This window comes from Panthera pardus, unplaced genomic scaffold (genome assembly GCF_024362965.1).
Source record: "Panthera pardus isolate Hobbes unplaced genomic scaffold, ASM2436296v1 HiC_scaffold_3, whole genome shotgun sequence".
NCBI classification, from domain to species: domain Eukaryota; kingdom Metazoa; phylum Chordata; class Mammalia; order Carnivora; family Felidae; genus Panthera; species Panthera pardus.
This window is the reverse complement of record NW_026526876.1, coordinates 46,704,516-46,726,253: the sequence shown is the minus strand read 5'-3', so window position 1 is coordinate 46,726,253 and position 21,738 is coordinate 46,704,516. Positions and strand designations below refer to the sequence as shown.

Genomic DNA, 21,738 nt, shown 5'->3' with positions numbered 1-21,738 from the left:
ACCTGTTGAATTAGAAACAGTGGAGTGTCTGGCAAAAATATAGGAAGTAGTCATCAGAAAGATGTTTAAAACTGAGATCAGAAATGATGGTAATGATAAAGTCTAGGATAGAAGCTTCTGAATGGGTGGCTGAGGTAGGGTAAAGAAAAAGATCACTTAAACTATAGAGATCAAGGAACTCCAAAGCAAGGAATCTGAGTGGATCACTGTATTTCAATAATTTCCAAAAATTAGGAGTGATTATGCCATTGAGTACACAAGTCAATCCACTGGGGTATGAAAAGAAATTATTAGCATTTCTACCTATAGTTTCTATAACATCTTTTTAAACTGTTATATGTATTTACTATTGTACATTATATATTAGAACAATAAGTACATATACATACACCTTAAGAAAAAAAAATTAAACACCTGGCTGTATTAGTTTTACATGAGATATGCCCATATGTGTTTAGAAAAGTCACCTTTTCTACCTGAGCAATCTCAAATTGTTTTCCTTTCAGTAGCCAAGAAAATCTTAACAAAACCTGCTTTGAAATAATAAAGTACAAAACCTGTTCTCAAATAAAATCTTTCAAAGATCCATGTATTCCCAGTATATGTAACAGACCAAAGCTAAACTACTATGATAAGGGAGAAAAGGAGTGCACACACACAAAAAAAGGAGTGGCACAGATGAACACTTTTAAAATCATGGAACTAGGCCAGCCATTTCATTTTACAGATGAGAAAACTAAATCCAGAGAGGTCAAGTGACTTGCCAAGATTTACATACAAACAAATTTGAAACAAGTAATGTTGCTTTTCTTCCACATTATTCAGAATTTAATTTCACAAGTAAAAAAAGTGCTAGAAAGGCAGCTTATAAATCTGTGGGGAAGTTTTGAGGTGAATACAAAAATAATTCCAAAAAGATCTACTTCTTTTAGATTTATAGTTTTTTGGTAAAAAACTTAAGCGTTAAGAATAATTTTTTAGGTATTAGATTTAGGTAGCTCATTTCTTCCAGATGGTTCAAACGAGTTGTATACTACTTTGTAGTTCAAGTTATATGTTTATACATTATTTACGGTCTATTTATTCTGCTACAATGTAGCTCCATGAAAGCAAGGACTTTCTTTTGTTCAAGACATATATCCCCACTACATAGAACAATGTCTGGACCATAGAAAGTGCTCAAAAAAGTCCAATAAACTGATAAATTAAAAATGCATTATATAAATAATAAATTAAGATCCTTCTACCTTTAAAATTCCTCACTACCCTAAAAATTTACATAAATGTTTACATTTTTTTACATGTTTATTTATTTTTGAGAGAAAGAGAGACAAAGCACGAGTAGGGGAGGGGGAGAGAGAGGGAGACACAGAATCTGAAGCAGGCTCCAGGTTCTGGGCTGTCAGCACAGAGCCTGACGCAGGGCTTGAACTCATGAACCATGAAATCATGACCTGAGCCGAAGTGGATGCTTAACTGCCTGAGCCACCCAGGTGCCCCAAAACTTTACATAAATTAAAAACATCCTTTCTGAACATATTTATCTCTAATCAAATCTGTTTTTCAATCAACCCATTTCTAAAAATATCTAATTTTTAAGTGTTCAGTTCAAGCAAAATTTCAGTTTCATTTACCATTTTGTTCACTATAATCAATTAAAAAGTCTTGAAACTGCTGTTTTGACAAGACTCACATTTATTTCATTTACATTTCATCCACTTTATTTTCTTTAATTTTTATTAAGCTTATGTATTTATTTTGAGAGAGCATGTGTGTGTGCGTGGAACTGGGGGAGGGATACAGAGAGAGAGGGAGGGAGGGAGAGAGAGAAATCCCAAGCAGGGTCTGCACTGTCAGTGCAGAGCCCCATGCAGGGCTCGATCTCACAAACTGTTGAGATCATGACCTGAGCCAAAGTCGGACGCTCAACCGAGCCCCCCAGGTACGCCTAACCCACACACTTTAATACCATATTCCACAAGGATAAACACATACTAAGTTTTTTTTAAGTTTACTTTTTTTAGTAATCTCTACACCCAATGTGAGGTTTGAACTCATGACCCCAAGATCAAAAGTCACATCCCCTTCCGACTAAGCCAGCCAGGCACCCCAACACATACCACTTTTATGTTGGTTTATAAAGATTTGGAAAAAAGTTAAATACATATATCTTAAAGCACATTCTCACTCTTCAGGAAGGAAAGGGGAAATGGAATACTTTCATTAGGATGTAATAAAGTACTAGGATGTTATTAAGGGGGGAGGGGGGCACTGGCACAGAGGCAAAAAAGATACTCCAAAGTCTACCAAGAAATGAAGATACCGAGAGATCACTCAATACTCATAATGGAGTAACACTCCTAGAATATGTGCATATGACATATTATATGTCAAGGCCAACTGAAACTTCCTCATAAAATTTCTTGTCCCAACTTCCCCCAAAAAGATTCCAAACCAGAACTATTTCTGAGAGTGAGACAGAGAGAGAAGGAGAGAAAGAGAAGGAAAAGAACATAACCTAAAGTAATAAACATAAACCATCAATCAATGGGGGAAAAGATGATGATTCTGGAGAAGAAAGAGGCATAGCACTGCTCAGTTCTAACTCTACCCCTCCCCCAAGAAGTCATTTTTGGGTGAGTCAGAAATATTGAGAATTCTCACTAACAGCTGAAAATCAAACTCTCGACACCAAAAAAAGGCCTGAGATAATCAGTAAATGCAACTGAAAAAGTAACTAGGAGGAAGTTAAAAAATATGGATGACAGGCAATCCAACATAAGAGTAATTGATATCCCTGAAATACAGAAACCAATAGATAGATAAAAATTATACTCACAGATACAACACTATAGAGTCTCCATGAAATAAAGGTTTGAATTTGCAGATTAAAACAACACATCATAAAAGTTCAACTTGTTTATGGTTGGTCGTCATTACATGGGTACATACGTTTGTCAAAATTCATTGAACTGTCTATTTAAAACCAGCATAGTTTATTCTATGTAAATTATACCTTAATAAAGTTGATTTTTTTAAGAAAGCACATCAAATTCCAGGAAATTTTAATATAAAACACTCAACACCAAAAAAATATCCTAATTAAAACCACTGAACTTTAAAAATAAAGAGAAATTTCCAGGCAATCAGACAGAAAAAGCAAATGACTTACAAGGAAGGGAAAAAAAATCAGGCTTGGCCTCAGACTTCTCTGCAGCAACATTCAATGTCAGAAGACAACTGGACAACGTCTACCAAGTTCTAAGGAAAAGAAAGTGTGACCCAAGAACATAAAACCCAGCCATGATGTAGTTCAAGTATAAAGGCAAAAGCCGGACATTCTCAAACATAAAAAAATAACAACAAAAAATAACACGTAAGAGCCCTTTTATCTATTAACAAAAAAAAGTTAAAAAAATCCAGGCAATCTAAAATTAACCAAAAGTAACTTGAGAATAGAAAAACCAGGGGCATCTAGGTGGCTCAGTCGGTTAAGCATCTGACTTTGGCTCAGGTCATGATCTTGTGGTTCGTGAGTGCAAGCCCCATGTTGGGCTCCTCGATGCCACCTCAGAGCCTGGAGTCTGCTTTGGAGTCTGTGTCTCCCACTGTCTCTGCCCCTCCCCCCACCTCTCTCTCTCAAAAGTAGATAAATGTTAAAAAAAATGTGAGTGAAAGGTGAAAGGATTTCCATAGTGCAAGGATTGATGATAAATATTGATACATCTAAACAGTGTAAAAATAACTAACAATCAGAAGGGAAGGATACAGAAGAATAAAAGTACTTAAGTTGTTATCTTTCAAATCAGACAATCAACAGGTAAGATCTAAAACGAAGATATTAACTTCAGCTTCTTAATACTTTTCGTCTTTCTAAACTTTAAAGCAATCTTCTATAAAATATTCTCATGTGGCAAAGATTTACTCAAAGTTTAACAATTCCTTCAAGTAAATTCAAGTAAAATTAAATACTTTTTTAAAAAGCAACTAAGAGCATAAGTATTTCTATCAACCTGCCTATATATTTACTTATCCTTCTGTATGGACACACACACATACACACACAGATCTAAATTTTTTCCTAATGTTAAAGATGTTTATTTTTGTATGGACAAACTTGAGATGATTTCTTTACTTTCACCTTTGTAATTTTGTACACTGCTTGAATTCTTTATAATGCAAATCGTATCATTTTTCCTTAATTGACTAATATTTCTTAAGTGAATATTGGAGCAAAAATGCTGAGACATTAAGAGTGTGTTAATTCTGCATAGTGGGAAATAGATTGTTTTTGCACTTTTCTATATTTTAAAAATTTCTACAAAGGGCTGAAGAGAAAAACAAAAGAAAACACATAATATAATGCCATTTTTTGTTAGAAAAAACTAAACAATAAAAATATATTTAAATATATAAAGAAAAAGTTCATATACCTCAAAATATTAATAGTGATTATTACTTAATCATGTTGGTGAGATCTAATCTTAATTACTTTTCTTACTTTTCTGATTCTATTTTACAACTATGCACTCTTTACAAGACAAAAGAAAAATTTTCACACTGAGCATGAAGCCTGCTTAAGATTCTGTTTTCCTCTGTCCCTCTCCATTCGTGCTCTTTCTCTCTCTAAAAAAAAGAAGAGAAAATATTGCACACTAATCCAAGGCAAATCTCCTTTCCTTTTCTTCATGTATTCTGGAAACATGTACTCATTTTTTCAGTCCCTACTGAATAGATAACCAGTTATGAAATGCAGTTTTACCCTGTGACCTCAGGAACATCACTTAGTCTCTATCTGTAAAATAAAGAAGTCTGATTATGCAAAAAATAAATACATGGGTATATTTTCATTTTTCTAGAGAAAGAAACCATGGCTTTGTCTTTTAAAAAGAATCTGAGACTCCATCCTCAAAAAAGGTTAAGAACACTGAATTAGATAACTGTCAAATTCCATGCAAATATTTGTCACTTATGAAATAACAGGTATATTTCAGTATACCTGAAAAACTGCAAAACTTTGAACAGGTGTTGCAAGAGGGAAGTCAGAAGAGCAAAAAGGTTTGAGGGAAACAAGAATAAGGTTCTAGACATAGCTAGCATTTGATGTAAAACATCAACAGAATGTCTAGCAGAAAATGAAAACCCTGGAACTCAATTTAACAAACATCTGATCAGGACTTTTTCAACATATAATACTCAAGTAGTTCATAATCTCATAAAGGAGATGAGGCGACTATAACACAAGGTAAGATGTGTGAAGTGTCACAAGAGGAACAGGAAAGCACAGTGAGGATTAAACGAAGACGAGATCAAAGCCAGTTGTGAGGTGGGAAATCGGGAGGTTTTTATGGAGGTGGTTGCACTCATGAAACAAAACAGCAGGATTTCAGCCAGTAAGAGGGGAGAATAAAAGGCAAAGGAGGAGTTCAAGTTAAGGAAATAGCAGATGCAACCACAAAAAAGATGTGGAAAGAAAAGGAGTAAAAAATACTGCCTACACTTTGAGCTTGAGAGAACATCACAAAGGGTGGGGGGTTAGTTCAGCCCAGGGAACAGCATCATATAATCTTGCCAGTAGAAGGGATACCACAGCATCTCTTCACATTTGACATTTGAGAATTTTTTGTCAATTAGAGAGATACCTTAAGATGTCCCTTTAAAACAGTAAGCCACCCTCATAGCTAGCCCAGAAATAAAAGCAAATAACATATCCACCTCAAAATCTTCACTTACTCGCTAAACCTAGGTATGAGTCATTTTTGAACCCCCTCACAACAGGCCACAGGCAGGAAACCCTTCTTTGCTCTCCTCACTCCCAAGTCCAAGTTTTCTATTCCTAAAGCATAATGGGAAATAAAAGAAATAACATATAGTGTTTCTCTCCATCACCCAAAGTAGCAATAATAAATAAAATATTATAAGTATTATAATAACCAGGCTTTTAAAAAAAGAGCCTATAATCCCAGGAATCTGCCACTCTCTCCCAACTTCACGTTACCCATTACTCAGTACCTCATTAGCTCAATTTGAATGCCTCTCTGCATTGTTATAAATTGCTCCAATAAATATTACTATGCTCATAATGGATCACCAGTAGCTCAACTTTATCGTGTCCTTAGAACCAGAAGGGAAACTAAAATAAACAAACAAAGCCCTTCAGTAATGGTTCTCCTGACACCCAGTTCTATATCTTTACCATTCACACATACACACCAACACAGAAAATCTCATACACTGGGAATTAAGGCTGAAAGTAGGTTGAAATCACACTGGAAGGGATAATAAATGCCAAGTTATTAAGTTAGTATTTTAATTCAGTTGGTAATAAGGAATGGCTGAAGATACCCAACAAGAAACTGACACAATCAGAGCTGTGCTTCTGAAAGATTAAAACAGATTAGCAGATTATGTTAACAATTTAGGAAAGCAAATTGAAGATTCCAACTCTAATGATGACAATGAAAAATGAAAAAGAATGAATGAATGATCTGGACAAGAGACCAACCCCCCCCCCCACACACACACACAAAACAACTATAGGCATGGTCACATTTGGATTGAATGATCTAGGATGATATGATGCAGACCAGTAAGCTCCGTTAGGAAAACCAGGAGGTCCAGAGTTCAGGAGTGAGACTGAACTAGAGACAGTCATCCATAGAGAAGTGACAGATGAGTCCTAGGATCCAAACTCTCCAAAACAAAGAATTCTAAGAAAACAGAAAACTAAGGATAAAACCTTAAGCAATAGTCACATTTAAAGAGAAACAAAGGCTGGGAAGGGTGGGAGGGCAGCACACCTAGAGAAAGAGTGGTCAGGAGAACTAGGTAATTAAATATTATCCCAGATGACAGCATTTCAGGGAGACTTATCACAAAACCAAAATACAAACTAATGGAAAAAAAAAAAAAAATAGTCATGAGATTTGAGAAATAGGTCATTAGCAACCTTTAAAAGTATAAAAACTGGATTTCAGGACATTAAACAAGATGCACTAGCAGACTCAGCATGTTATTTTCAATATGACAAAGGAAAGAATGAAACTATTTATACAGAAAAATGCATTTATATTATTAATAGTTAATAACAAAGCAACCGTGGGGCGCCTGGGTAGCTCAGTCAGTTAAGCATCTGACTTCAGCTCAGGTCATGACCTCCTGGTTCATGGCTTGAGCCCCGTGTCCAGCTCTGTGCTGACAGTTCAGATTCTGTGTCACCCTCTCTTTCTGTCCCTCTCCCATTCTCACTGTCTCTCTTTTTCCCTCTCTTAAAAATAAACATTAAAAAAATAATTTTAAAAAAATAACAAAGCAACCATAATGAGTTTTGAATTACCTTAGCAGTTAACAAAGTAAATTATAAAGGAGCCAGAGGATCAAATCTCCAGAAAACAATGAAAACCTTAAATATCAAATAATGACCCTAAGAATTCCCTTAAAGATATAAAAACCTAAAAGAAGATTTCAATATTGAGGGCAAGGGCCTAATATCATCACAAAAGAGATTTCCAAACCAGCATGTGGTCTACAGTTATTTATAAAAATATATATTCCTAAACTTTTTTTGTTAATATAAGAGTAAGAACTGGGGCGCCTGGGTGGCTCAGTCAGTTAAGCAGCCGATTTCGGGTCAGGTCATGATCTCGTGCTCTGTGAGTTCGAGCCCTGCATCAGGCTCTGTGCTGACAGCTCAGAGCCTGGAGCCTGCTTCCGATTCTGTGTCTCCTTCTCTCTCTGCCCCTTCCCTCCTTGCTGTCTCTGTCTCTCTCAAAAATAATAAACATTAAAAAAAAAAGAGAGTAAGAACCATCTCCTCAACAAAACAAAAATACACATAAAACATAAAAACACTCAAATTATTTTTACATTAAATGCTAATCACAATCAAATTATAAATAACTTCTCTTTAGTTTTACATATCAAATTCCGTTAATAAAGTAGTTTTACTAAACAAATCCTAAACCTAATTCATCACTATTTATTATGAACAAATATCAGGATAAGAGTTTGCATTTGCTCTTTGAAATTACAAAAGAACATCATCATTCTTGAAAATCAGATATGTGCTATTTCAAAAGAAAACCATCTACTGTGTTTATGTCTCAGATATACCTAGATGTATGTTTCTAGAAATTCTTTGGCACTGGGAAATTAGGTTTGACTTATGGTACTCTTATCAAGAAATTATAGCCCTCAGGCGCCTTGGTGGCTCAGTCAGTTGAGCATCCAACTCTTGTTTTCATCTCGGGTCATGATCTTGCAGTTTGTGGGATGGAGCCCTGCATCAGGCTCTGCACTGTCAGTACAGAGCATGCTTGGCATCCTCTCTCTTCCCCTCCCTGACTTGCACATGCACACAGGAAAAAAAATAAAAAGAAAAAAAGAAATAATAGTCCTCATTTCAAAAAAATTACCAACAATATTTTTGTTCTGTTGGGAGAGACACAGTCCACTCTTAAACAACACCAAGGGTTGTCCAAGGCTCTTGAAAAAATGAATATTAAAAGACTTCAAGGGAAAATCCCTTCCCTAAGGAAGGCTGGTTCCCTTAACGTTCTGTTTTATGATCTAGGTGCTGGTTACAAAAATGAGTTGTTTGTAAAATTAATTGACCTAAATACTCGGGATCTGTGCACTATTCTGTACATACGTGATTTTTCAATAAAGTTTTTTAAAAAATTAGTCAAATTATCTATTCTAGTGAGGAATTACCTGTTGTCATAGATCCGTAACATGGCAATATTAACAAACCATCCAGAGTTGTATCTTGAACATCATAATCATAGTCAACAGACTCCGCCATCTGAAAAAGTAACTCACAACTTTTTTCAATTTCAAACTGACCTGAAATGAGGGAGGAAAATAACGTTAGCAAATGAACAGCAAATATTATTTAAGAATGGGGGGGAAAAAGCCTTCTAGATTAAAATTAGTTTTGCATAATAGTTATTTTAAATCTCATTTGATCTAAAGGAGATGAACAAATAAACTGTACCAAATCTCAACAATAAAATTAAAAACTGAACACCAGTTCCCAAGCAATTTAAACCTCTACAGGAATAAAAATGTTTATAATCTTCAAGACTTTCATCTTGTTAACACAGTATTTGAGAAAGACTCAGTAAAGTTAATCATTAATATAGGAGTATCTAGTCCAAGAGATACTGCATTTAGGTGTATTTCAAAATACTTAAAGTAATCTGAAAAAGGCAGCAATTTTTACAATGTCTCACTTCTGACAGTACAAGGCAGAGTAGGAGGAGAGCGATGAAATGACTCATTTCTGTTAGTAGGATGCTGCTAATTGAAGAATCACACTAGTTTAGGATTTAACTAATCTATTTTTGACTTCCAAAAAAGGCCTATGAGACATGGATTTAACACCTCATGTACTGCTATCACACAGTACCATCCCACCACTCAAAGAAGAAAGGAGCTGGTAGGATGTCTTTTGAAATAATGGAATTAATCATTCAGATCCAGGACTGTTTAGTGTGGTCACACTTCTATATAAGGCAGACTAAGAAAAATATTAATACTTTACCATTTAATATCTTTTTACTAAAAGGTCAGTGTATTTTATGTATGTTTACTAATGAGACTGGCAGTTTTCATGGCAGTATAGAATTATATTTCTTATATAAGGCATGACATCTACAACTATTCAGATAAATCATAAAAAGGCAATATGAGTTAAATATGAGCCCAGATTTCCCAACAAAAGTAACACTCTATTGTGCCACATTTGCTTCTCATAAATAGTTAAGTTTTTAAACCTGATACTGAATGCTCACCAGTCAGGAAAACCAATATGTCTCCAGCCATTTCATTCAAATGGATATCCATGGTCACTTTCACAATCTAAAGCAAGAAACACAAGCATAATATGCTATAATATAATATAGTGGAAATAGAGTACCCCACTCCCAATCATTTCCCCTTGTTCCACAGAAAAATTAAATTTGGTTCTCAAAAGTGCAAGGAACTATGAGGGCTGCCATTAAAATAAAAGGGAACAAATGAATTACTAAACTACTTAATCAACTGGAATCAGAATATAAAAAAAAGGCATAAAAAGGATGTCAAGTACTACCGCTTGGATATATGCAGTATTTTCTCTATCTCGTGGGCCAATCAAATTGCAGAATTTTTCTCTGACTGGATAAAGCCTTCCAGGTATATCAAATATTGGACAATTTCCAAAGAATGCAGAGAGCTTGGCTAATTCCATAGTTGCTGACATCACCACAACCTTCAAATGCTCTTTCCTGTTAGGAGACTTCTCCTGAAATAATTTCTTTAATAAGCCAAATAAGATGTCCTGAAAAAAAGTAAATTTCTAATAAGTCACAAGTATACCTAAAAACCAACTTATTTTAAATATTTTGCTTTCCTAACCAAAGAACTCCTATTTCAACAGATTAAAATGTAAGTAAGACCAGACAATTCTCTACAAGGTAAAAGTTACCCCAAAGAAATAAACTAATAAATAACCATTATATTAAAATACTCACTGTAGTTAGAGTTCTCTCATGGGCTTCATCTAAAATGATGACGCTGAACTTGGTAAGATTTGGATCTCCCAGAATATGTTTCAGTAAACATCCATCAGTCATATATTTGATTGCAGTTTCCTAATGTTCAAACAGCAGAGTATATCAACTTACATATACAGTGTTACAGAAATTCACCCCTACTTTACAGACTAAAATTTCCCCCAAATGTACAGAAATTAGGTATTCTAACTAATCTGACTAAATAAAAAAGTACATAAAATAGCCTAACAACAAGGATGCTAAATTATAAAACATGTGACCTACACAGGGACAGAGATAAGGAACTAAGGTGGATATTCTAGGATAAAGCAACAAAAGTGACCAATACGGAGATATAAAGTAGTCAGGGGAAAGTGGTAAGATAATGCAATGCCTTCACATGAGCAAGCTGTAGGAAGCAGCAATGAAATGCGATCCATCTCCGTCTCAGCCACTGTTTTAGAGGACTCAGGAGAAAAGGTAGACGAAATAGGTGCACAATTTCTTCTCACTCTCTTCTTCCCTCACTACTCTCTTATTTTAAAAACTATGTAAGCCGACTAGCATTAAAACAAGGTGAGAATAAGAACCAAAGGCTACGAGTTAACAGCAATATAAACATAAAACAAGGGAAGACAAAAGAAAGAAAATTCCCCAGGAGTGATCACTAGGAAGGCAAAGACAGTATTTTGGGGAGTCACTGTGTGCCATAAATGATGGCCATTCCTATTAAGAACCATATTCGAATAGGGATTGTTTTGTATCTGATACAAGATTTAAAAAATCCTGAGGGAATATAAATTGTGATCATTAACTACTAAAAAGAAAACAATTTTAAACTTGTTGGTACCATGAATACAGAAGATACTCGATAAATACTTGCTTACTGACTTTTCTAAGTTGTCCATTTTCCATTGACTTTAGCGATACAAATATACAACATGGATGAAGCTTGAAAATATTATGATAAATGAAACAATCCAGACACAAAGGACCAAATAGTATATGATTCAACTTATAATTGGTACTTAGTAAAGGCAAATTCATAGAGATGGAAAGTAGAATAGAAGTTACCACAAGCTTCAACAAAAGTAACACTCTTACTTAAGAGTCTTACTTAATGGACCATGGATATCCATTTGAATATCCATTTGAATGAAATGGCTGGAGACATATTGGTTTTCCTGACTGGTGAGCATTCAGTATCAGGTTTAAAAACTTAACTATTTATGAGAAGCAAATGTGGCACAATAGAGTGTTACTTTTGTTGAAGTAAGTAAGAGGGGGGAGGGGGGATGGAGGGGCTAATGTTTAGTAGATATAGTGTCTGTTTGAGATGATAAAAAAGTTCTGAAAATAAAGAGTGGTGATGGATACACAAGATTGTGAATGTATTTCATGCCAATGAACTGTACACCTAAAAATTATTAAAATGGTAAATTTTACATTATGTATATTTTAATACTATAAAAATTGTTTTAGAGAATGCAAATATAAGTTATATATCAAGGGTTCTTACAGCTAAAAAATAAGAGAATCCTTAAAAAAATAAACATGTCACTTATAAACTAACTGAGAAGGGAGAAAATAGGAAAGCTATTTCATTCACAACGGGCAACAAATCATTAACAATGGGCAACAAAAATTCTTTTTTTTTTAAGTTTATTTTTGAGAGAGAGTGAGACTGTGAGCAGGGCAGAGGCAGAGAGAGAGAGAGAGGGAGAAAGAGAATCCCAAGCAGGCTCTAAGCTATCACTGCGGAGCCCAAAATGGGGCTCAAAACCCACAAACCATGAGATCACGACCTGAGCCAAAATTGAGAGTCAGATGCTTAACTGACTGAGCCACCCAGGTGCACAAACAAAATTAATTCTAATCTGAGGCTTTGTTTCTTAAAATTATAAATGCAGGGGCTGGCTCAATCAGAAGAGCATGCAATTCTTGGATCTCAGGGTTGTGAGATCCAAGGGGAAAAGTGGTAAGATAATGCAAGCCCCATATTGGGTGTAGAGATTACTTAAAAATAAAAACTTTAAAAAATAAATAAAATAAAATACAAATGCAAATTTGAAGTTAAACTCTTTCATAACTTTCTCCAATCTGTCTATATATAAGTTTACAGGACTTATAGCAATAAAACTTTTGTACCTTAGAGCTGCAATCATCAAAACGAACTTGGTACCCTACTTTGGATCCCAAAGTGCATTTCATTTCTTCAGCAACCCTCTGAGCAACTGATATAGCAGCTACTTTTCGTGGCTGAGTCACCCCAATCATACCATGTTGTGAAAACCCTATCAAAAACAGAGGTAAAAAACACAAAACTGTTAACAACTGCTTCCAATTAGAGCTTAATTGTTTCTGACCAATCAACACAAACTGTTCAAATGTTTCCAAAAGAAAACCCTGCAAATTAACAACATACCGTTTTACCCAATGTACCATGGAAATTTTAGTAATAAAAAAATAAAAATACATATTCAAAATATACATATTTTAATTAGCTTTTTCCAATTTCAATCTAATGATTTACACTAAAGAATAAGTCTAAAATTTTTAATCCCTAGGAATCTCATAAATTCCACAGAATTCCTAGATTTACTTTTGCCACAGAAGTTTAAACATACCACCTTTCATATTTTTACCATTTTAGTATTTCTGAGAGATGCATCTTACAATTGATGCTTTTTTTCTTTATTAATAGGATGCAAAACTATACTACTGCAAAAATAGTATGCAAAAACAAGACATTCCATGTTTTAAAAAATGGCACATCAGATTTAATGGATTAGAATAAGTTAATATCAGAGAAGAAATTTTCATCTTTTATATGAATAACATCCAATATAATTTTGCTCTATACCAACCTTATGATAGGAAGTTTTACCATACTGAAGTTAAAGACACTTTAAGGGTAGGAAATTTGTTAGTTGGCTTGGTGTTATGAAATCAGGGAATAAATATTTACCTGATAACCCTCTGGAGAAGGAACCAAGAAATACTAATGTCAGCAACAGATATCACTATATCCCTTCCTCCTGAAAATTATTTCAATACCCAGTGGTTAACTGCAAGACAACCTCATTCTATAGCAGAGAATCATTATCTACCTATAATTTTATTTGAGATTATTATGACAATTAAAAATGGAAAAAACATCATCTGAATTAACTCCTGAATGTGAAATAACACCATAAAAAAAGCAGGAAAGATGTAGGGAGGGTGTGTCAATAGAAGAATCGGGACTGTAAAACAAATGGTGGGTATTTGTGCAATACAGAGTCCTATTAGCTTTTAAGAGGATTTTTTTTAAGTTTATTTATTTATTTAGAGAGAGAGCACACACTCGCACACGAGAGGGGAAGGGGCAGAGAGAGGGGGAGAGAGAGAATCCCAAGCAGGCTCCACGCTCTCAGCAGACCTGGACTAGGGGCTCCATCCCACAACTGTGAGATCATGACTTCACCCAAAATCAAGAGTCAGAGGCTTAACCAACTGACCCACCCAGGTGTCCCAAGAGGTTATTTTTTAAATACTCCCAATATTATCCCAGAATAAAATTACCTGCTTCATATAGATATTTTGGGAGTTGAGTGGTTTTACCACTTCCTGTATTTCCAGTAACAATAAGGAATGAATTGTCCCTCACAGCTTGAATAAGCTTTTTTCTTTGTTTTTGAATAGGAAAAGTTGGAGTAGTTCCTCCCTCCTGTGATGTGCATCCTTTCTCTTCTGTAATAACAGAAAAACAATTGTGCAATTAAAAGGCCTGTAAAGATATCTCTAACTCAATTTCCCAGAACTGAATAGAGAAAGACAACAGAATTTTGGGGCTGGAATGGATCGATCCATGACTTCTCAGGTAAGTCACCTTTGTCAAATTGGTATGTAAGGGTTTACAAGCCCATAACAACTTTTTAGTAAAATCTAACAACGTGAGCATTTGCTAATGCACGACTCAGAGTACTTGACAAAGTAGGCCTAGCACAAGGCAATGTATATGCGAGCATACCCATACAGAAGCACAAAGCCCAATTTTATTAAACAATAGACCAAAAACTAGAACACTGCAGGAAACTCTCGGCTGAATTTTAAAAAGCCACCTGTGTTTGCTTCTGATTCATGGTTCAAGTTAGGTCCCTGTTCAGAGTGACTGATATCCCAGAAGGCCAAGTGGTGGGTAACCATGGAAACTGGCTCCTGGAAACTGGCTCCCTTCATACCATACCCAAAGGCAGGCTGGCGGCCCGACGAGCGGGGCGGGGGGTGGGGGGGGGCTGGATGGGTAGAGAACAAAGGCTTTAAGAGCCTGTTTAAGAGCAGAACGCGTCTAGGCATTGGGGTTCACTTTTTTGTCCCCCAGCAGGGTTTTCACCCAACTTGGATCTGGGACCGCCCCCCTCAAAACCAAAGTGCTCACTGGAGGCAAAGTTCGCCTCCGGCTTGGACGGCGAGAAGAACGCTGCAGCCTCCTCTCCACTTTTCTCTGCTCGCCAAAGGCGTACTTTTATCCCCCCAAAAGCCCCCATGCCGAAACTCCCGCTGGCCTCCGCAGCGTCCCGCGGACCGCACCTCTATCAGCGATGGAAACAGCCGAAGGCCGCTCTTCCTGAAGGTCTATTGACCGCTCACCCTCCTCCTGCCGCCTCGGCGCCCTGCCCGCGACGGCGGGAAACCGGGACATAGACCTGGCCCGGAGCGGAGGTGAGCACGTCCACCGATCTGGGGAGATGGGAGGGGAAAGGCGAAGACGCGCCCTGATGACGTCGAGGTGTTTACTTCCGCGCGTGCGACTTGGAGCGAGGGGAGGGGGAGCTGTTAGGTGACGTGGCGCCCTGCCGCCGGAAAGCTTCCCCACACCCGCGACCTGGCCGGGCCCCCAACCGGGGGCCTACCCCCGAGGGTTTCCCTCCATCCTCGGGTGTGTGCTTCGCCTTGGGCCTTGATGCCGCCCCAAGGTCCAGGAGGGCCCTCTCCCACTTGTGCGCAGAAGAGCCAGGTGATAATCCCTTTACTAAGCTACTGCGGTCAGTGTAACCCTGTTCTGCTTGCACACACCTATTGTGATGTGACCCTTTGCCAGAACTGGAACCTTTCTAGAGTGCAGCGTTTCCAGGACACATTCTCACCTTGCTCAGTCTGTAATCACCTGTTCATTTCAGAACTACTGCGTTGCAGAGCTGAACTTCGAGTTCTGTAGTGTCCAAAACCTACGGCCCACACGCTATGCATTTCCTTCATAGGACCCTGCATTTCAATTTATTTTCTTCCTCTTTCTCACAACTAGACACAAAAGCAGGAACTTTAGAAAACCACAGTACATTTCGGCCCAGCAAAGTAATTCAAAATAAGCCATCAATATTTGTTTAATTTTCTGGATGGATGAATGAATTATTGATTTTCAGAGGATTTAAGCTCACTTAATGGATATGGATTTCTTGGAAACCACAATACTTGAAAGGATAAACAAATACACAACAGAGGTGGGGCGACTTTTTCAGAAAAGGTACTTTGTGTGTGTGTGGGGGGGGGGGGAATCTTATTATAGAATCTTCCAATTTTGTAAGTAGTATCAATTGTAACAAAATCAATGCTGGAAGAAGATTGTTTCCTGGGCTTTTCAACTATTCTTACTGTTAGAATTAACCAACACTTCCTGCCAAACAAGACAACTCAAAGTTGTCCCTTCACCATTAATTAAAGGCCACTATGCTCCTATCTGATCAGGCTTCAAACGATGTCATTGGACCCCAAGATTTTTCTGTGCTCATAAAAATGTACCAACTGCTTTTAGGTGGGACTGATTAACATCTCCTAAAATGCAAACTTATTGGATTTTGAATGGTACCAAATGAAATCCAGCTAACAGCTCTATAGCTCTAAAACCTGGGTGCTACAGGAATAAACCTAGCAATAGGAGAATATGTCAGATTTCTCTCATCCATTAAAGGAATCTCCCAACCTTCTAGATTCTCTTAGAAATTCAAAATATTTACAAGTCAGAAAACAAAGCAAAAAATACATTTGTAGCACAAAGTACTGGTGAATAACAGGGCATGGTATTTTAGTATATGGCACTATACTATCAAAGTCACTTCATAAAAAAGTGAACAGAATCATTTCAGACCAATGATAGTTACCACTTATTGGGCACTTACTAGTCAAGCATTTAATATAAATTTTTTCATTTATTCCCCACAAAAAGAGAAGTAGGTTATTGTTATACCTAATTTTCACATGAGAGAATCAAGGCTCACACACTTGCTGAAGACAATAAAACAAAGGTAATAGGACCAAGATTTGCCACATTAATAACCACTATACAGTGATGGGAGATGGAATTCTCTAAATTATCTAAATCTTGGTGCCTAATATATTTTCTTTCAATGTTTGCAAGTTAACTATTATGGAATGACTCCATTCTTGATTGAGAATCACCTAATGAGAGTATCCAGGAAAAACCCCTGCAAACCAAGAATAAGGAAAAGTAAAAGTGAAAAACTCAAATGTTGTTTAACATTGTTGATTTTAAAATCAAGGACATTTAAAACATGTTACCATTAATAGCCATATGCTCCAGGCTACTCCAAATTAAAAGAACAATTATTTCCCGACGAGTTAGTTTACAAATTTCAATGGCAAACAAGATACAAATAGACAATAAAAATAGAAAATACATGGGTTGAATCTAAGAAGAAAGGTTAGTATTGCAAACAACATTGAATCTACTTCCTGTTACCTTTGGGTCACAAGAAAAACCTGAAATAAGTTATATTTAAAGAAATGTGAGGAGTATAAATTGCACCCTGCTGCTATTATCTCATACGCAGTCTTTCAAAATGTTCTTGAATCCAAGAAATTTGTTTCTGACCATCCAAAAGACAGGAAGAAACCTCAATATTAGAGATGTACAACAATGGAATAGAATTTTAAAATCATCTCCAGGAAAGATAGGAGAATACAGAATCAATGTTACGATGTAGAAGAAATAACTGGAGGCGTGCCTGGGTGGCTCAGTTGGTTGAGTGACAGACCGGCTCAGGTCATGATCTCGCAGTCTGTGAGTTCGGGCTCTGTGCTGACAGCTCGGAGCCTGGAGCCTAATTCATATTATGTGTTTCCCCCCCTCTGCCCCTCCCCTGCTCATGCTCTGTGTCTCTCTGTCTCTCAATAATGAATGTTAAAAAAAAAAGAAAGAAAGAAAGAAAGAAAGAAAGAAAGAAAGAAAGAAAGAAAGAAAGAACTGGAGCAGAAAGAAAAATTATCAAAGAAATTAATGCAAAAAAACCCAAAAATTTACAAACACCAGACAAGTGGTGAGATGTAGAAAGTTAATCAAAACAGGAAGTCAGGGAAAGATAGTGAGCAATGGTGTCAAATAAATGGATTTTTTTTAATTCATAAATTTGACCAAAACAATGGTTGTCTTGGTAAAGAGAGGCAGAGAGAAGGCAGATTGTAAGTGGGTGAAAAGAGAATTAGAGAGTCAATTGAAAACATACATAATGCGTTTGGAGATGTTTGGTTAGAATCAAGCAAGGTAAATGAAAGGGAAAGAAAAGGATAGCCAGAAAAAGATGCCACTGCTACAGTGTATATATGATGATTTTAAAAAGATGTGGTCAATGAAATCATCGGGGAACAGTTAGAAAGTGTGTTTCGAGAGCTGAAACTGATGAAGAGAGGTACTGATGAAGGAGAAAAAGCAAGTTCACATTTTGAGAAAAGATGCAGGATTGGAAGAGACAGAACAAACTTTTAGTCAGGGTAAGTGTCATAAATCTGCATTTGTAGCAGATTTGTATCCCAAGATATGAATCTGATTGTTTCTCTGTATTTTTATCCTACTTGTAAACCAAGGGCCTTTCTTCCTTTTCAGCCCTCACCCGAGTAGAAACAAAGATTCAAGGACATTGCTGACCTGAGGGCCAAGACTAGAGCCTCCTGTACATGAAGAACTGGTTATTTTCTCTCTCAGGACTGATAGGACTGGGCCTAGAAATAGGGAAGAAAGAAGGAAGAATGTAATGAAAAATAAGGAGCACTAGAAGGCATTAGAGCCCTCAAAGTGGGCAAGAGAAATAGGCTTGAAAGTTCTAATAGAAGGAATTCAAGAAGATGAACCATCCTCACATGTGGACCCCTCCTCCTTTAAAAAACCAAAACCTATGACGTTTGTCATTTAGCAGTCTTGGATATGTAGCCCTGAAAGAGAGGGAGGGGAGCTTGTACATTCTGGAGGGAGTGGAAGCATGAAGAAAAACCTCACTCCTAAACCAGGTAGAACTAGATAGAAACAGTTGGGAATTTTTCTATGAGTGATGTGATCGATACCATATCAGTTTCTTTGGGGGGGGGGCGGGTTGTGGGTTTTTTTAATGTTTTTAAATTTATTTTTGAGAGAGAGAGAGACAGTGCAAGCAGGGGAGGGGCAGAGAGAGGGAGACACAGAATCCGAAGCAGGCTCCATCTGGGGTCTGAGCTGTCAGCAGGGTCTGAGCTGTCAGCGCAAAGCCCAATGCGGGTCTCGAACGCACCATGAGATCATGACCTGAGCCAAAATCAGACACTTAACCTAATAAGCCACCCAGGCACCACCATGCCACTGTTATGTATTCTATTAACATGTCTGTAAGATATTAGCAACTTGGAGATTTGGAGGAAAAATAGACGGACATATCCTAGAACTTAGCGAAGTATCCATCTTTCAGTTCAAAGGTAAAAGAAACCATCACACTTTCTTCTCTTTTTAATCTTATGTTTCTGTTGTCCAGATATTAAGATGTGAGTTAGTATCATAAAGATCCTCACCATGCAGTCATTAAATCACTCATGAATGTTATAATTTAATCAAAAGATTAATAAAGATTGAGACACTTCTAATCATTGTCAATGAAAATTGATGCTTTATACATATGCATATAATCTTGAATAAATGTGTAGAATTCCATTATTCTATTAGTAAAATAGACCCTCTTTCAAATGAAGGCTCAGTGATGACTCTGACTTCCTATTCATTCATTCATTCATTCATCCATTCATTCATGTATTCATTCAATAAATATTAGAATACACAACTCTCATATGTACACTTTTTTTGTTTTGTTTTGTTTGGCTGGATACAGTATACTTTATTGATGGTACATGATAAGGTAGGGCTCCCCAAGCCCCTCCCCTTCTTCAGGGGGTCTGGGATGGAAACTGGAGGTCAGGAGATTCTCAGGTGTTTTGGTGGATAAGTTGGGGCAAGGACTCCCCAGCAGCTGAGAGCCTCTCTCTTCTTCCTCTTGCTGGGGCTGGTGGTCCAGGGGACTCTTACTCTTGGAGGCCATGTGGACCGTAAGGTCCACCAACTGGTTGCTGTAGCCAAATTCATTGTCATTCTAGGAAATGAGCTTGACAAAGTGGTCATTGAGAGCAATGCCAGCCCCAGCGTAGAAGGTGGAAGAGTGGGTGTCACTGTTAAAGTCGCAGGAGATGACTTGGTCCTTGGTGTAGCCCAGGATGTCCTTGAGGGGGCCCTCTGGTGCCCGCTTCACCACCTTCTTGATGTCATCGTATTTGGCAGCTTTCTCCAGGTGGCAAGTCAGATCCACGGCAGACACATTGGGGGTGGGGACACAGAAGGCCATGCCAGTAAGCTTCCCATTCAGCTCAGGGATGACCTTGCCCATGGCCTTGGCAGTGCCAGTAGAAGCAGGGATGATGTTCTGGGCAGCCTGTAAGCCATCATGCCACAGCTTCCCAGATGGGCCGTCCACAGTCTTCTGGGTGGCAGTTATGGCATGGACTGTGGTCATGAGTCCCTCCATGATGCTGAAGTTTTCATGGATGACCTTGGCCAGAGGGTCCAGGCAGTTGGTGGTGCAGGAAGCATTGCTGACAACCTTGAGGGAGTTGTCATACTTCTCATGGTTCATGCACATCACTAACATGGGGGCATCAGCAGAAGGGACAGAGAGGATGACCCTCTTGGCCCCACCCTTCAAGTGAGCCTTCTCCATGGTGTTGAATACCTCAATGTACTCCACACAACATACTCAGCACCAGCATCACCCCATTTGATGTTGGCGAGATCTCACTTCTGGAAGATGGTGATGGGCTTTCCATTGATGACAAGTTTCCCGTTCTCCACCTTGACTGTGCCATGGAAGTTGCCATGGGTGGAATCATACTGGAACATGTAGACCATGTAGTTGAGGTCAATGAAGGGTCATCGATGGCGACAATATCCACTTTGCCAGAGTTAAAAGCAGCCCTGGTGACCAGGTGCCCAATATGGCCAAATTCGTTGACTCCGACCTTCACCATGGTGTCTTGGGATTCAGCTGGCACTGCACCAGAAGATGCGGCTGTCTGTTGAACAGGGAGGAGCAGAGAACCTTATATGTACCCTTTTTAATAGCCATACAAAGGCATAAAAATATGTGTAAGACATGGTCACTACCTTCAATGACATTACATGTATTTAAGGAGATAAAATATTTAGAGGAAAAACTAGCTAGAGTGATCAGGGAAGGCTTCTTGGAGTTAGTGGCATTTGAACTGAGCTTTGAAAGTTGGGAATATTCCAGTAAATGCCAGGGAAATGTCCTGGATAGAGAAAATTTCACAAAGGCAGTAATAATACAGTGATCAAAATATGATTGATTATGGATTATTGAGAAATCTACAAAATTTAATGTTCTATCTCTGGTCATGGTCTCTGTAAATCTTTCACTTGCCTGAAGGTGGCAAGCTGGGTTTATTCGAGAAATTTCATCATCAATATTATTTGAAAGAAAAATGAAACGGTAGTATTTCTTTGAAAAACAATTTTTTTCATTTCATAAAATCAAAAAGTTTTGAAAAAGATAAAAAATTACAAACAATCTTTTAAATACCGTATATATTTACTATTACTTTATTATTATTTTTTTTAGATTTTATTTTTAAGTACTCTCTACACCCAGCGTGGGGCTCGAATTCATAACCCCGAGATCAAGAGTTGTATGCTCCTCTGACTGAGGTAGCCAGCCACCCCTAGTATACTTATTTTAAAGCATATACATTTTATATTGCAGATACTTTTAATTTTGATATTTTAATTTTATGTTCCTTATTGATTCCCTGTTATGATACAATTTTTTCATTGGAAAAAAAGGAGACTATATTTGTTATTTTAAGTTTATTTATTTTAAGTAATCTCTCACCCAAAGTTCAA

General features: G+C 37.3%; 1 protein-coding gene, 2 long non-coding RNA genes and 1 pseudogene across 3 annotated transcripts in view; 2 read left to right on the top strand and 2 right to left on the bottom strand.

Annotated features, from left to right (window-relative positions):
* DHX40 (DEAH-box helicase 40) overlaps positions 1–15,219 on the bottom strand; it is a 46,938-nt gene extending 31,719 nt beyond the window's left edge. The window contains exons 1-7 of the mRNA XM_019431095.2: positions 15,108–15,219; positions 14,100–14,267; positions 12,684–12,829; positions 10,515–10,634; positions 10,094–10,321; positions 9,795–9,861; positions 8,713–8,844 (exon numbers count right to left, since the gene is read on the bottom strand). Coding sequence (XP_019286640.1) covers positions 8,713–8,844; positions 9,795–9,861; positions 10,094–10,321; positions 10,515–10,634; positions 12,684–12,829; positions 14,100–14,267; positions 15,108–15,219 — 973 coding nt within the window. The remainder of the gene's footprint in view (positions 1–8,712; positions 8,845–9,794; positions 9,862–10,093; positions 10,322–10,514; positions 10,635–12,683; positions 12,830–14,099; positions 14,268–15,107) is intronic.
* Positions 15,147–21,738, top strand: part of LOC109256110 (uncharacterized) — a 66,653-nt gene continuing 60,061 nt past the window's right edge. The window contains exon 1 of the long non-coding RNA XR_002075513.2: positions 15,147–15,239. This is a non-coding gene — a long non-coding RNA (uncharacterized LOC109256110). The remainder of the gene's footprint in view (positions 15,240–21,738) is intronic.
* LOC109256125 (uncharacterized) lies at positions 15,407–18,659 on the top strand. The gene is made up of 2 exons (XR_002075515.2): positions 15,407–15,534; positions 18,415–18,659. It is a non-coding gene; the product is annotated as an uncharacterized LOC109256125 (long non-coding RNA).
* LOC109256106 (glyceraldehyde-3-phosphate dehydrogenase-like) overlaps positions 19,652–21,738 on the bottom strand; it is a 66,729-nt pseudogene continuing 64,642 nt past the window's right edge.